The following is a 17,762-nucleotide window of genomic DNA, read 5'->3' as shown; positions in this document are numbered from 1 at the left end:
ACAGATAATGTATAGATGTGACCTGCAGTCCTATGTAACACCACAGATAACACAGTGATAACTCTCTGAGTACAGATAATGTATAGATGTCACCTGCAGTCCTATGTAACACCACAGATAACAGTGATATCTCTCTGAGTACAAATAATGTATAGATGTGACCTGCAGTCCTATGTAACACCACAGATAACACAGTGATAACCCTCTGAGTACAGATAATGTATAGATGTGACCTGCAGTCCTATGTAACACCACAGATAACAGTGATAACTCTCTGAGTACAGATAATGTATAGATGTGACCTGCAGTCCTATGTAACACCACAGATAACAGTGATAACTCTCTGAGTACAGATAATGTATAGATGTGACTTGCAGTCCTATGTAACACCACAGATAACAGTGATAACTCTCTGAGTACAGATAATGTATAGATGTGACCTGCAGTCCTATGTAACACCACAGATAACAGTGATAACTCTCTGAGTACAGATAATGTAGTAGATGTGACCTGCAGTCCTATGTAACACCACAGATAACACAGTGATAACTCTCTGAGTACAGATAATGTATAGATGTGACCTGCAGTCCTATGTAACACCACAGATAACAGTGATAACTCTCTGAGTACAGATAATGTATAGATGTGACCTGCAGTCCTATGTAACACCACAGATAACAGTGATAACTCTCTGAGTACAGATAATGTAGTAGATGTGACCTGCAGTCCTATGTAACACCACAGATAACAGTGATAACTCTCTGAGTACAGATAATGTATAGATGTGACCTGCAGTCCTATGTAACACCACAGATAACAGTGATAACTCTCTGAGTACAGATAATGTATAGATGTGACCTGCAGTCCTATGTAACACCACAGATAACAGTGATATCTCTCTGAGTACAGATAATGTAGTAGATGTGACCTGCAGTCCTATGTAACACCACAAATAACAGTGATAACTCTCTGAGTACAGATAATGTATAGATGTGACCTGCAGTCCTATGTAACACCACAGATAACAGTGATAACTCTCTGAGTACAGATAATGTATAGATGTGACCTGCAGTCCTATGTAACACCACAGATAACAGTGATATCTCTCTGAGTACAGATAATGTATAGATGTGACCTGCAGTCCTATGTAACACCACAGATAACAGTGATAACTCTCTGAGTACAGATAATGTATAGATGTGACCTGCAGTCCTATGTAACACCACAGATAACAGTGATAACTCTCTGAGTACAGATAATGTATAGATGTGACCTGCAGTCCTATGTAACACCACAGATAAGTGATATCTCTCTGAGTACAGATAATGTATAGATGTGACCTGCAGTCCTATGTAACACCACAGATAACACAGTGATATCTCTCTGAGTACAGATAATGTATAGATGTGACCTGCAGTCCTATGTAACACCACAGATAACACAGTGATAACTCTCTGAGTACAGATAATGTATAGATGTGACCTGCAGTCCTATGTAACACCACAGATAACAGTGATAACACTCTGAGTACATATAATGTATAGATGTGACCTGCAGTCCTATGTAACACCACAGATAACAGTGATATCTCTCTGAGTACAGATAACGTATAGATGTGACCTGCAGTCCTATGTAACACCACAGATAACAGTGATAACTCTGAGTACAGATAATAGTAGAGGTGACCTGCAGTCCCATGTAACCCCCCAGGTCATATATATGTGCGGGGCTGGGGGTTTGGCGCAGTCGTGTCCTGACACATACTCGCAGGTAATGCTCTGTGGAATGTCCATGGAAGATGGCGGAGGCGTTGCCGCATTGCTCACATGCCTTGTCAGGGGCTCAGGTACAAACAAAGATCCAGCAAACTTTATAGAGAGCGAACAAAAGGACAAAAGATGGGGAGAAGCCGCGCCGCCCGGCAGAGCCAGCGCACAATGTCTATTGTCCAGGAATAGCAGAGTAAACACTGCGCACAAAGCGCCCGATGACAGCCATGTTTACTCCCACTGGGCCTTTCTTTCCATCTCACCTCCGCCCTGTTCCCTCACCTGGGTGTTTGCTACAATGTATCGCCCCGGCCTGACTAACGTGATACAAAGTCTAAGCCCCCGACTCTGCGCCTATATCAATGGCCGCCGCTCTAGAGCCCAGAGGGGTCATCACCCAGAACTGCAAACACCACTGACCCCTCTACAGCTCTGGAGGGTGAAATAGGAGTTATTTCTCAGGGGCGAGGGTCCCATGGGCTGATTTTGCAGGGTCAGTGGGCTGGTTCTGGGTGGGGGGTCTATGGGTCGGTTATCTGAAGGGATCTATGGGTCAGTTATCTGGAGGGTTCTATCGGTTGGTTCTGGGGGGGGGGGGGTCTACGGGCTGATTCTGTGGGGGGTGTATGGGCTGGTTCTGTAGGATCAGCAGGCTGGTTCTGGGGGGGGGGTCCACAGGCTGATTCTTGGGGGTCCATGGACTGGTTCTGAGAGAACATCTCCAGGCTGTAGGGTCAGCGGGCTTGTTCTGAGGGGGTCTACGGGCTGGTTCTGTAGGGTCAGTGGGCTGGTTCTGAGAGGACGTCTCAAGGCTGTAGGGTCAGCGGACTGGTTCTGAGGGGGTCTACAGGATGGTTTTGTAGTGTCAGCAAGCTGGCTCTGGGGGGTCTCCAGGCTGGTTCTGTAGGGTCAGCGGGCTGTTTCTGAGGGGATCTACGGGCTGGTTCTGTAGGGTCAGCAGGCTGGTTCTGAGAGGACGTCTCCAGGCTGTAGGGTCAGTAGACTGGTTCTGAAGGGGTATACGGGCTGGATCTGTAAGGTCAGCGGGCTGGTTCTGAGGGGGTCTACAGACTGATTTTGAAGAGTCAGTGGGCTTGTTCTGAGGGGGTCTATAGAATGGTTCTGTAAGGTCAGAGGACTGGTTCTGAGGGGGTCTACAGACTGATTTTGAAGAGTCAGTGGGCTTGTTCTGAGGGGGTCTATAGAATGGTTCTGTAAGGTCAGAGGACTGGTTCTGAGGGGGTCTACAGACTGATTTTGAAGAGTCAGTGGGCTTGTTCTGAGGGGGTCTATAGAATGGTTCTGTAAGGTCAGAGGACTGGTTCTGAGGGGGTCTTCAGACTGGTTTTGAAGAGTCAGTGGGCTTGTTCTGAGGGGGTCTATAGAATGGTTCTGTAAGGTCAGCGGACTGGTTCTGAGGGGGTCTTCAGACTGGTTTTGAAGAGTCAGTGGGCTTGTTCTGAGGGGGTCTATAGAATGGTTCTGTAAGGTCAGCAGACTGGTTCTGAGTGGGTCTACAGGCTGGTTTTGTAGTGTCAGCGGGCTGGTTGAGGGGGCTTTGCCCACACTAAACACAGCTCACTGGGCTCGGTTCCCCGGCTCACAGGCGGCTCGCTTCCTGCCCAGGTTCACCCACACAAGGAATTTCCAGCTTCTTCAGGAAACGTCCTGAAATCTTTCCCCTCATTAGTTTCCGCAGTAAAACAGCTCGTACCTGGCACCGAGAACAATCGGAATAACTGAGCCCCAGCAACGTCCATCCCAGAGCGGCGGGTCAGTGCCAGGGCCGCTGCCCATGTGCCACATCCTGCCTGACACTGGGGGCGCAGGTGGTGAAGGAAACATTGAAGTGAGCTCTTCACTCACTCTAGTGCGGGTCGTGCCCACTTCACCAGCAGATCCTATTAAACAAGGCCAAGTGCCCACTAGAAGCCGGGCCGGCTGGCGGGTTGTAATGAAGTGACGCGGCTTGAACTGCACTTGGCGCAGTTAATCACACAGTCACGGTGGCCTGAGGAGCCTGATTAAATTTAATATGCACGGTCATGGCGGGCACCTCGGGGGGACCACAACGGCCCTCACCAAACACTACAGCGGCACCGAGACGGGCCGCCGCCTCCTCCAAGATTGGATGCTTATTATTCACCGAGGGTCCTAAACCTTTCGAGCCCGAAACAAGAGGGCTCAGGAGCAGGTGGCGCCTCTCCACGTGTATGTGCCATGCATACCGCAGAGAGACGCCACCATCCGGGGCCGCATGCCAGGGTAATGGTTACCTACTGTGGCCCCATTCACACCCAGCACTACTCCACGAGTGACAACGTAACCACACGCTGCTGAAATGCCATAACTCACTCCACTCTGCTGCGCAGTCACTTCTCAGACACTGTTTATGTTGGACGGTGCTGTAAGGGTTAAAGTCACTTAGAACGTTGAGTAACTTTGTAAATATTTTGCTTTACGTGTTACATCAAGTTATTATCTACAATTCACCTCTGTGCAGTGCAGCTCTGGGGGACATGATACGATGTAACAGCAGAATAGTGAGTGCAGCTCTGGGGGACATGATACGATGTAACAGCAGAATAGTGAGTGCAGCTCTGGAGGATAAGATATGATGTAACAGCAGAATAGTGAGTGCAGCTCTGGGGGACATGATATGATGTAACAGCAGAATAGTGAGTGCAGCTCTGGAGGATAAGACATGATGTAACAGCAGAATAGTGAGTGCAGCTCTGGAGGATAAGATATGATGTAACAGCAGAATAGTGAGTGCAGCTCTGGGGGACATGATACGATGTAACAGCAGAATAGTGAGTGCAGCTCTGGGGGACATGATACGATGTAACAGCAGAATAGTGAGTGCAGCTCTGGAGGATAAGATATGATGTAACAGCAGAATAGTGAGTGCAGTTCTAGAGGATAAGACCTGATGTAACAGCAGAATAGTGAGTGCATCTCTGGAGGATAAGACATGATGTAACAGCAGAAAAGTGAGTGCAGCTCTGGGGGATAGGATATGATGTAACAGCAGAGTAGTGAGTGCAGCTCTGGAGGATAAGATATGATGTAACAGCAGAATAGTGAGTGCAGCTCTGGAGGATAAGACATGATGTAACAGCAGAATAGTGAGTGCATCTCTAGAGGATAAGAAACGATGTAACAGCAGAATAGTGAGTGCATCTCTGGAGGATAAGACATGATGTGACAGCAGAATAGTGAGTGCAGCTCTGGAGGATAAAACATGATGTAACAGCAGAATAGTGAGTGCATCTCTGGGGGATAAGACATGATGTAACAGCAGAATAGTGAGTGCAGCTCTGGAGGATAAAACATGATGTAACAGCAGAATGGTGAGTGCAGCTCTGAAGGATAAGACATGATGTAACAGCAGAATAGTGAGTGCAGCTCAGGAGGATAAGACATGATGTAACAGCAGAATAGTGAGTGCAGCTCTGCAGTATATAACAATCCTGTGCTCCAGTCATTTGTCTTGGGTGACACTTGTAGACCTTTCTCACAGTCTATCGGGGTCTGCGCAGTCACATGATCCCCCATCCGGCGGCGGACGTTCCAGGACTTTCTTTCGCCACCGTTCCGCTGCCCGGCAGACAATGACGGTGAGTGACTTTATTGCCTTGTTAGCGGTGATTGTATTATCTGCGCTGGAGAAATAGAAGCCCCGGGGCGGCGAGGACTCGCGCTCTGTCAGACATGGAAGACATCGCAATATCCAGCGATGGCGACTTAATCAGGCAAAAATCTCCCTTCAAACAGTTAAGGTAGCGGAGAGCAGGGGAGGGGGCCGCCATGTCCTCGGGGTCTGATTATGGGAAAGTTGTGTGGAGATTTTCTAGGGGATTACACTGAGCGCGCTCACAATTACGCAAATTATGAGCCGGATGAATGTACTTGTCAGGGCGATGTGGTGCCAACCGGACACAACCATAACAGGTACGGGTACAGATACCGCCACATGGAGCGCAGCGCGGGGGGGCACTGCCATACAGAGAGCCTGCAGGAGGGGAGAGGTGACTGTAGGACAGGTGAATATATCTATTGTTCTCTGTTATCAGCCATGTCAGGAGGGGAGAGAGGTGACTGTAGGACAGGTGAATATAATCTATTGTTCTCTGTTATCAGCCATGTCAGGAGGGGAGAGGTGACTGTAGGACAGGTGAATATATCTATTGTTCTCTGTTATCAGCCATGTCAGGAGGGGAGAGGTGACTGTAGGACAGGTGAATATATCTATTGTTCTCTGTTATCAGCCATGTCAGGAGGGGAGAGGTGACTGTAGGACAGGTGAATATATCTATTGTTCTCTGTTATCAGCCATGTCAGGAGAGGAGAGGTGACTGTAGGACAGGTGAATATAATCTATTGTTCTCTGTTATCAGCCATGTCAGGAGGGGAGAGATGACTGTAGGACAGGTGAATATTTCTATTGTTCTCTGTTATCAGCCATGTCAGGAGGGGAGAGGTGACTGTAGGACAGGTGAATATATCTATTGTTCCCTGTTATCAGCCATGTTAGGAGGGGAGAGGTGACTGTAGGACAGGTGAATATATCTATTGTTCTCTGTTATCAGCCATGTCAGGAGGGGAGAGATGACTGTAGGACAGGTGAATATTTCTATTGTTCTCTGTTATCAGCCATGTCAGGAGGGGAGAGGTGACTGTAGGACAGGTGAATATATCTATTGTTCTCTGTTATCAGCCATGTCAGGAGGGGAGAGGTGACTGTAGGACAGGAGAATATATCTATTGTTCTCTGTTATCAGCCATGTCAGCAGGGGAGAGGTGACTGTAGGACAGGTGAATATATATCTATTGTTCTCTGTTATCAGCCATGTCAGGAGGGGAGAGGTGACTGTAGGACAGGTGAATATAATCTATTGTTCTCTGTTATCAGCCATGTCAGGAGAGGAGAGGTGACTGTAGGACAGGAGAATATATCTATTGTTCTCTGTTATCAGCCATGTCAGGAGGGGAGAGGTGACTGTAGGACAGGTGAATATATCTATTGTTCTCTGTTATCAGCCATGTCAGGAGAGGAGAGGTGACTGTAGGACAGGTGAATATAGCTATTGTTCTCTGTTATCAGCCATGTCAGGAGAGGAGAGGTGACTGTAGGACAGGTGAATATAATCTATTGTTCTATGTTATCAGCCATGTCAGGAGGGGAGAGGTGACTGTAGGACAGGAGAATATATCTATTGTTCTCTGTTATCAGCCATGTCAGGAGAGGAGAGGTGACTGTAGGACAGGTGAATATATCTATTTTTCTCTGTTATCAGCCATGTCAGGAGGAGAGAGGTGACTGTAGGACAGGTGAATACAATCTATTGTTCTCTGTTATCAGCCATGTCAGGAGGGGAGAGATGACTGTAGGACAGGTGAATATATCTATTGTTCTCTGTTATCAGCCATGTCAGGAGGAGAGAGGTGACTGTAGGACAGGTGAATATATCTATTGTTCTCTGTTATCAGCCATGTCAGGAGTAGAGAGGTGACTGTAGGACAGGTGAATATAATCTATTGTTCTCTGCTATTAGTCCTGTCAGGAGGGGAGAGGTGACTGTAGGACAGGTGAATATATCTATTGTTCTCTGTTATCAGCCATGTCAGGAGAGGAGAGGTGACTGTAGGACAGGTGAATATATCTATTGTTCTCTGTTATCAGCCATGTCAGGAGAGGAGAGGTGACTGTAGGACAGGTGAATACAATCTATATATGATGAGGTGAGGGTCTGGTTCACTCAGTATCCTGGACCCAATATCCTCCCCCTCATGGTAAAAACCAACAAGGAAAAGGAACACGGGATCGGAGACGCACCAAACGTCTCGGGGATATTGACTTGGAATATGTAGGATCCGGGAGCGTTATGTATAGATGTAAATAAAGATGTGGGTGATGGCAGCATGACGCGTCCCCCCCATTAGTGCCCATCCCACTCGCCCCTTTGTGCGGCTCCTCGCTCCGTCTTTCTCATTTCACTTTTAGCGCTGGTTCGCAGGAGGCGAGGGGGGGGGGGGGGGGGGGCTCCATGAATACGGCTTCGGCATAATGACCCCACAAAGGCTTAATGAAATTTGCAGCACAACCCGCTGTTCATTTTAATGGCCTCTGGAAGACAATGGAACAATGGCGAGCGGCGAGTGAAGTCTCACGTCGGACGCAGGTTTTTTTTTCCCCCCTCATTCTCTTTTTTTCAAAGCTTTGCGGATCTTTTGTTTGTACATTTTCATAAGCGGCAGATATAATGCGCCGGCTCGGGATTCGTTTTAATGTTTCCATCTGACCTGCGCTAATGGGGTCTCCAGAATCGATGGCGGTGCCGTCACTACCGCGTCCTGCAATCTCAGCCACCCTCTCTCTCTCTCGCCCGGGCGTCTTGACGTTCGCTCCATCCTCTTCGGTCGGCGACCGAGTCGGAGCCTGAACTATGTATTAAGTGAGAAACTAAACATCCAAAGTGGATACAAAGTATCAACCAGAAGGATCCAATACTGTACTGTGCCGCAACGCACTGAAACCCCTATCAGGGTGCCTCTATGTCTTTGCAACAGCTGGAGGCACACTTGTTAGGAAACTCTGGACTACAGAGTTATAACAGACTCTACAGATCAGAATAAACTGCAACATTGTAACAATTTAGTATAATAATAAGAATAATAATAATAAATAATAAACACAAATTGTTACAATGTTGCAGTTTATTCTGATCCGTAGAGTCTGTTATAACTCTGTAGTCCAGTGTTTCCTAACAAGTGTCCCTCCAGCTGTTGCAAAACTACAACTCCCAGCATGCCCGGACAGCCTTCGGCTGTCCGGGCATGCTGGGAGTTGTAGTTTTGCACAACACAGTATACACTGGACTACAGAGTAATAGCTGATTCTACAGTTATACCGGACTGTACAGCTCTGAATAAATTGTAACATTGTAACAATTTGTGATTATTATTATTATTGTTGATTATAATTTATTATTATTATTACTAAATTGTTACTGTATTGTGGTTTATTCTGAGCCGTAGAGTCTGTTATGACTCTTTAGTCTGGTGTTTCCCAACCAGGGTGCCTCCAGCTGTTGCAAAACTACAACTTCCAGCATGAGAGACAATGTTCTCCAACCTGTGACTCCCCAGCCATTGTAGAGAACTACAACTCCCATGATGCCCATTTCCAACCAAACTTGGAACACACTGGACTTCAGAATTATAGCGGACTGTACCGCTCAGAATAAACTGCAACATTGTAACTATTTGTGTTTATTATTTATTATTATTATTATTATTATTATAATAAATTGTTACAATGTTGCAGTTTATTCTGAGCGGTACAGTCCGCTATAATTCTGAAGTCCAGTGTGTTCCAAGTTTGGTTGGAAATGGGCATCATGGGAGTTGTAGTTCTACAATGGCTGGGGAGTCAGGTTGGAGAACGCTGTCTGGGCATGCTGGGAGTTGTAGTTTTGCAACAGCTGAAGGCCCCCTGGTTGGGAAACACCAGACTAAAGAGTCATAACAGAGTCTACAGCTCAGAATAAACCACAATACAGTAACAATTTAGTAATAATAATAATAATAATCACAAATTGTTACAATGTTGCAGTTTATTCTGAGCTGTAGAGTCTCTTATAACTCTGCAGTCCAGTGTGTCCCAACTATGGTTGGGAAAGGGCATGATGGGAGTTGTAGTTCTACAATGGCTGAGGAGTCACAGGTTGGGGAACGCTGTCTGGGTATGCTGGGAGTTGTAGTTTTGCAACAGCTGGAGGCACCCTGGTTGGGAAACACCAGACTAAAGAGTCATAACAGACTCTACGGCTCAGAATAAACCACAATACAGTAACAATTTAGTAATAATAATAATAATAATAAATAATAATAATAATAATAATAATCACAAATTGTTACAATGTTGCAGTTTATTCTGAGCTGTAGATCCGGTTATAACTCTGCAGTCCAGTGTGTCCCAACTTTGGTTGGGAAAGGGCATGATGGGAGTTGTAGTTCTACAATGACTGAGGAGTCACAGGTTGGGGAACGCTGTCCGGGCATGCTGGGAGTTGTAGTTCTGCTACAGCTGGAGGCACCCTGGTCGAGAAACACAGGGCTACAGAGTTATAACAGACTCTACGGCTCAACATTGTAACAATTTAGTAAAAATAAATAATAATAATAATAATAATAATAACAAATAACGAACACAAATTGTTACAATGTTGCAGTTTATTCTGCTATGATTCTGTAGTTCAGTGTATCCCAACTGGGCATGCTGGGAGTTGTAGTTTGGCAATGGCTGGAGGGCCACAGGTTGGACACCATAGGCCTAGAGGCCCAACCTGCACATTCTAGGAAATCAAAGATGGAGGCGAGGTCTCTGATTATACGCAGGTGATGACATCACAACCACCCTGTTATACCGCCATTTTTTTCTGTGCAACCAACAGCTTTTACTTTAGTCAATGAGTAACTGGGGGGGGGGGGGGGGGGGGGATGTTGTCGCTGCGCACATACTGGGGGGGGGGGGGGGTGTTTGGATTTTCGTACGAGTTACGACACAGCGATTCGCCGTCCGATGACCCCCCCCATCCCCCATCCCCCCCTTTCTCCTCCGCACAGCAAGTCCCTCCATGTTCTGCTTGTTTATCCAGAGAGTAAACAGAAACGTAATCCGGGTCCGTTCTCCCTTTTGTGGCAGGAGACAATAGCGCGGCTGTCAACAGCCAAAGTGCCAAAGTGTATTGCGACAGGGCGCATTGTGTACGGAAGGCAGAGCGCGCTGCCACCCTCAGACAATACCCCCCGACCCAATGGCACAGAACTCCACCACAATGGGGATTAAATCCCAACTATGAGAAGAATGCGGAGGGCTCTACCCCCGACGTGACTGCGGGACGGCTCGCCACTGTTTGCACAGGTTCCTGACAATGACGGAGCGCGAGCGCCTGTGGCTACACGAAGGGCGACGACTCAAAGGAACAAAACCTGCCCTGTAGGAACAGGAATCTCTGTCAACTAGGTGAATGACTCAGGAGCTTAAAGGGAACTCCGCAAGAATTGGCACCTATTTAGCGTTCTAAAGCCACTCCCCCTGCGCTACTATTTAAAGAACCTCGTGCTACAAAAAACAGGTGCCACTTCACCTTTCTCTCAAATAGTCATGTGACCCATAAGCTCCTCCCACAATGACATATAGAAACTGCGCCAAACCAATACAAATAAACAAAACACAATTTCCGCGCCATTGTTGCCTTAGCTTCCGGTTTGACCGTCGCCTCCATTTTCCGTTGCTTTAGGAATCTCTTTATCAACTAGGTGAATGACTCTTAAAGGGGAACTCTACTAGAATTGTCACCTCCATAGCGTTTTACGCTTCCGTAACGCTTCTGGCCCCTTTCCCTGCCCTATACTAGCAAACTGGTGTCAGACTTAACCTTCCTTTTTAAATAGTCATGCGACCCACAAGCTCCTCCCACGAAGATTTATAATGCACCACAAAAACCGCGCCAAACCAACATGAAAAGAAAACCAAAATGTCCGCGCCATTCTTGGTCTTACCTTCCGGTTCGCTCTTGATCAGCTCCTCCATTTTCCGCTGCTTCAGCGTGTCCACCACGTCCGCCAAGCTACCTTTACGCCTCTCGGGGGTCCCCAAAGCAGCGTTTGACAAGATTTCGCCGCTTTGCCGCCCTCCTTCATCTGCCTTCTGGGGTGAGGTAGCTGAGTTTTGAGGGGCAAATGAAGAGACCACCTTATTGCCGTCTATATCCTGGAAAAAAGGAGAAAAATAAATAAAATTAAAAAGGGTGAGCGACCAGAATACGTAAGTATGTAAGCCCCTCCCCTTATATATGGCGGCCGACTACAGCAGTGATGAAGGGTTATAATATTCTCAATTAACAAGCGAAAGTAAAGATGGTAGGAAAATCCTCATCGTCGCTGTGACTGAACGTCGCTGCTGAAACTACAGGTGGCCACCTGGTGACGCCCAGCGGCACTGCCTTGTGCGGCCTATAAGGGGCGCCATTACTTTCTGCCAGTTCAGTCGTCTGAAAAAGTTCTGAAACTTTTTGAAAAACTTTTTTGTTTCGAGGTATCAACATTTTCTGCTCTTTCCGTTTGCAGTCAGCGAAGAGGCTGCGACAATGTAACAAAGTGATGAAGAACTCGTGACATTGTATCAGTGCACATCAAGTGTTTTCCAAACAGTGTGTCTCCAGCTGTTGCAAAACTACAACTCCCAGCATGCCCGGACAGCCGTTGGCTGTCCGGGCATGCTGGGAGTTGTAGTTTTGCAACAGCTGGAGGCACCCTGGTTGGGAAACACTGGACTACAGAGAAGAGATACTGAAGAATAATCCCCATGACAACTATTTTCCCGCACTGGCAAACAGATCTTATATATATATATATATATATATATATATATATATATATATATATAATATAATAACACGAGGCCGCGCCGGACACCGATATACACATTCAATATTCGCCGCCGCCAACCGTGTCACTATAAATCGGCTGCAAACGTTCACATTCAACAATTAATTTTGTTACAATTAAAGAAAAAAGTTGCGGTTTGTAACTTTTCCTAAACTGTAACAATTTTTTTTCTATTGGAGGAAGATACAATGTAGCGATATGTAACTGTATATATATATATATATATATATATATATATAGATATATATAGATATATATAAAATTCTTTTACTTGTCTTATGGCTCATCAGCACCATTTTTTTACAGTTCTAGGACGATCTTGTTTGTATTTATCATTCATGTGGAAAAGAATAAACTGCGACAATTGTTGGTAAACGATTTACGTATTCGCCGGAATGAAAAGCGCGAGATGATCAAGGGGGCTGCAGAACGGCGCCCGGATCACCCAGGGTTCAGAGCGGCTCCATCTGGCAGATTTACTGGGTGTTTCCGCAATGAATAGCGTGGAACGATTCCAGATCTCGGATCCCGAGGCCCCCCCCCCCACGCACCGCCGCTGCCGCCGTATCTCCACCATTCCGGCAGCTCATCTCCGAAAACTAAATTAAATTAATGATTGCGAACGTGCCAGCTGACAATGGACCATGTGTCCCCGATATCAGCCGCGGCGTAAATGGCAACCCTGTAATTGTGCCACTTAGCCGTATCTAATTGAAAGTGACAGCGAGGGTGCGGGGGAGGGGTGGACCCGGAGCTGGGATACAGGTGAGCGCATCAATATCACAGGGGAACGCGTTGCGCGCGAGGTGGGGAAGTCTGCGCCGAACTGAGAGGGTCGCCGAGTGGGAAACCTGTCTGGTGCTGAACGCAATGATCGAAAATGTGAGGGGTAAAAAAATAATAATTTCATAAATATATATATATATATATATATATATATATATATATATATACACACAATTATTATTAATAATAATAAAATAATATTGATTAATTTTTTTTTTGAATAAATAATAATAAAAAAATAGTAAAAAAGAAATATAATAAACTAAATACAATACAAAATAAGAATAATGTATACAATTATTATTAATAAAATAATGATATTGCTTAAAAATAATAATAATACATTAATAATAATAAGGGAAAATATTAAATAAAAATAATGAACTAAATATATCAAATAAGAAAAATGGATAGAATAATTATTATAAATAATAATGCTAATAAAGTTAAATAATAAATAATAATGGAAATATAAAATAAAAATTGCAAAAAGAAGTAGAAAAAAATATATACAATAAAAAATAAGAAAAATTATAAATATTACAAAAATAAACAGTATGAGTAATGAAAATCCATAAATATTACAATGAATCCAAAATATTAGGAACATTTAAATAAAATAAAAAAAATAATATATATAAATATATATATATATATATATATATATATATATATATACATACAAATAAATAGAAAGTATATGACACAAAATAATCATAAAAAAATAATATATATATATATATATACACACACACACACACACAAATAAATATTGACACAAAATAATAAAAAAAAAATACAAAAGTAAATATAAAATAAATAAAACTGTGAAAATAAAATATAGTATGAGGATCTACGGATTTGACGCAGACGCGGCGCCGTGGCCGACCCTTCTCCATCTCTAGTCTTTCTAGTCATAAAACCTGCAGGGACAGGAGGACTAAGGACCCCGAGCGACTCGTTTCATGGGGTCAGGCGCAGCTACAAGGTGTCATTATGTGTCTCAGGGAGGAAGATGAAAGCCCCGGATGAGTTATAGCGTCAGACCTGGTGCAGGAGACACATTCCTCTCCACTGTGCGGGCAACACAAAGGGACAACGTACTGGGCCGGGGGGGGGGGGGGGGGGGGGGGGGGGGGAGAGGTCACTAATCCTACACAACAACACTACAGCCTCCGGACATGGCTGATAACAGGGAACAATAGCCTGGATTCCCCTACAGCTTTGTCATAGGTGACGTTGATAACCGCGTCCGGTCTAGCAGAGCTGGCGTGTTGGATACTTATTTTATTAACAATATATAAATCCTGCATAGGTGGAAACATTCCTTAAAGGGAAAGTTCACCTGATACAGATTCATAGACTTAGATCGCAGGGTGATGACTAAAACCAATGTCCACTCCAAATGCAATGGGGATGAGCTGTCCCATCTCCTATAGACTTCTATGACTGTGCGAGCATGCTCTGTGACCTGTACGAGGAGTGGAGGAGGGGAGCTGTGCACATCACCTACTGACTTCTATGGGAGAGTGTAATGAGCAAACTCTGTAACCTGTAAAATCATCTCTGCCCAGGAGAGCTAGGAAAATTATCCATTGGTTTCCATGGGAGATTGTTGTGGTCATGCTCTATGTCCTGAACAGGGAGGGGATGGAGGTGAGCAGTGATAAATATTAATTGGTTTCCATGGGAGAGTGTTGTGGTCATGCTCTATGTCCTGAACAGGGAAGATGATGGAAGGGAGATGTGACAATTATCCATTGGTTTCCATGGGAGAATATTGTGGTCATGCTCTATGTCCTGAACAGGGAAGATGATGGAAGGGAGATGTGACAATTATCCATTGGTTTCCATGGGAGGGTGTTGTGGTCATGCTCTATGTCCTGAACAGGGAGGGGATGGAGGTGAGCAGTGATAAATATTAATTGGTTTCCATGGGAGAGTGTTGTGGTCATGCTCTATGTCCTGTGATGTAAAGGGGATGGAGGTGAGACAATTATTCTTTGCTTTGCATGAGAGAATGTTGTAATTATGTTCCATGTCTTGAATAGGGGAAGATGATGGGGTTGAGATGTGACAACTATCCACTGGTTTCCATGGGAGTTTTGTGGTCATGCTCTAAGTCCTGAACATATAAGATGGAAGAATGGAAAAGGTGAACGGTGACAATTATCTTTTGGGTACCATAGGAGTTTATTGTGGTTGTGTTCTATGCCCTGTGCAGAAAGGGGAGGAGATGAGCTATGATAAATATCCATTTTTTTTTCATGGGAGAGTATTGCGGTCATGCTCTGTGTCCTGAACAGGGAAGATGATGGAGGTGGGCTGTGACAATAATCTATTGGTTTCCATTGGAGAGTGTTGTGTTCATGCTCTGTGTCCCGTCCAGGGGAGGGGAGCTGTCATAAATATCCATTAGTTTCCATGGGAGAGTGTTGTGGTCATGCTCTATGTCCTGTGATGTGAAGGGGATGGAGGTGAGCTGAGACAATTATTCTTTGCTTTGCATGGGAGAGTGTTGTGGTCATGCTCTATGTCCTGATCAGGGAAAATGATGGAGGTGAGATGTGACAATTATTCTTTGGTTTCCATGGGAGAGTGTTGTGGTCATGCTCTATGTCCTGAACAGGGAAAATGATGGAGGTGAGATGTGACAATTTTCCATTGGTTTCCATGGGAAATTGTTGTGGTCATGCTCTATGTCCTGAACAGGGAGGATGATGGAGGTGAGATGTGACAATTATCCATTGGTTTCCATGGGAGTGTGTTGTGGTCATGCTCTATGTCCTGAACAGGGAAAATGATGGAGGTGAGATGTGACAATTATCCATTGGTTTTCATGGGAGAGTGTTGTGGTCATGCTCTATGTCCTGAACAGGTAGGATGATGGAGGTGTGCTGGGGAGAGAATTGTGGTCATGCTCTGTATCCCGTCCAGGGAGGGAATAGAGGGGAGCTGTGATAAATATCCATTAGTTTCCATGGGAGAGTGTTGCGGTCACGCTCTGCGACATGTAAAAATGACGCATTCTGAATGCAGATTTGTCACCACCTTTTAAAAAGGGAAACTCCTAAGAAGAGACCCACTTTACGGTATTTTCCACCCGGTGTCGCTCCATCAATTCTTCCAGATCAATAAGCTAAATATTGAGCAACCTCGAAAATGGCGCCCCCCCCACCGTGCCCACCCACGACCAGGAACCCAAGGCTTTTCACCGCGGTCAGAGTCCATCGGCTCCGGCGGAACAATAGCGCTGTTACTGACGAGAAGGGCTCCATGTAAATCAGGGGAGAATTAGCGGGCAGGTATCATTCAGTCACGCGACGCGGAGACGCTTCCACAAAAGTCGCTGGAAATCCGTTCATTATGCGCGGCGAGATCAAACAGGGAGCTCATAATTAAAAAGCTCCTATTGAGCACTTAGACTCTCGTAACACACAGAGCGAGCGCACAAAGCGAGCGGCCGGCGCACAAGAGTCGCTCTCCATCTCTCCTAATTAATTTAATAGATTTCCTGCTCATTCAGCATCGGATTTATATAGGAGCCATAGATGGCGGCGCGGACACCGCCACAAAGGATCAATGCGAGCGGCATCTCAATTAACACAGCGCAGTTTACTTCGCTTCTATTAACGCATTGTATTTGGCGAATTTATGAAATGGCAAAATGAGTCGCTGATCAAAAACGGAGACCTGTAGCGCCGCGGCCTGCGTCCGGGACGGCAAGAGCGTCTTCTAATGCGCAGATTTAAATGACATGTTGGCGCAGCGGGACAGGCGGCGTCTGCGGTGAAAGGCTGCGCAGACCTTGTACTCTAGTTACATCCAAAGCTGCATTTATAGGAAGAGACACCGGGATGTCACAGCTGAGCTGTCGGATCAGTGTTTCCCAACGAGGGTGCCTCCAGCTGTGGCCAAACTACAACTCCCAGCATGCCCGCAGCATGCCCGGACAGCCTTTGGCTGTCCGGGCATGCTGGGAGTTGTAGTTTGGCCACAGCTGGAGGCACCCTGGTTGGGAAACACTGTGTCAGATGAATGCAGCTCTGGATGTGGTCATTGCAGCATCCTGTAGGGGAGCAGCCACATCACCTGTTGGGTTCTATAGGAGAGTGTAGTGGGCATGCTCTGTGATATGTGCAGGGGTCAAAGAGATGAGTTGTGTCCCTCATCTATTCAATTCTATAGAGAAGTATTATGAGAATGCACTGTAACCCATGCGGACATTGTGTAGGGACAGGGAGCTGTGACCATCATTTGTAGACTTGTATGGGAGAGTGTAGTGGGCATGCTCTGTGACAAGGCAGAGGTAAGTGTACCGGAAAGAGAAAAGGTGAACAATGTCCATCTTCTATAGATTTCTATGGGAAAGCATGCTCTATATCCTGTGAAGAATGATCGAGCTTTAACCATCAACAATAGACTATTATGGGAGAATGAAGTGGGCATGCTCTGTGACCTTGCAAAGGTAAGTGTACTGGAAAGAGAAGAGTTTAACAATGTCAGTCTTCTATAGATTTCTATGGGAGGATGTAGTGAGCATGCTCTGCTTCCTGTGCAGAAGTTATTGTGCAGGTAGGAAGTGAGCTTTAAGCATCACCTATAGACTATTATGGGTGAGTGTAGTGGGCATGCTCTGTGACCTTACAAAAGGTAAGTGTACTGGAAAGAGAAAATATGAACAATGTCTGTCTTCCGGAGAATGTAGTGAGCATGATCCGCATCCTGTAGCAAGAAGGAAGTGAACTT

General features: G+C 45.6%; 1 protein-coding gene across 2 annotated transcripts in view; it reads right to left on the bottom strand.

Annotated features, from left to right (window-relative positions):
* Window positions 1-17,762, bottom strand: part of LOC130347721 (transcription factor SOX-5-like) — a 335,063-nt gene that overhangs the window by 259,180 nt on the left and 58,121 nt on the right. For both annotated transcript variants that reach the window (XM_056554667.1, XM_056554668.1), the window contains exon 3: window positions 11,340-11,550. In XM_056554667.1, the coding sequence (XP_056410642.1) occupies window positions 11,340-11,370 (31 nt within the window). In that variant the 5' untranslated portion in view covers window positions 11,371-11,550. The remainder of the gene's footprint in view (window positions 1-11,339; window positions 11,551-17,762) is intronic.

This window comes from Hyla sarda, unplaced genomic scaffold (assembly GCF_029499605.1).
Source record: "Hyla sarda isolate aHylSar1 unplaced genomic scaffold, aHylSar1.hap1 scaffold_85, whole genome shotgun sequence".
Classification (NCBI taxonomy): domain Eukaryota; kingdom Metazoa; phylum Chordata; class Amphibia; order Anura; family Hylidae; genus Hyla; species Hyla sarda.
The sequence above is the reverse complement of the archived record's forward strand: the minus strand, read 5'-3'. Positions and strand labels throughout refer to the sequence as shown.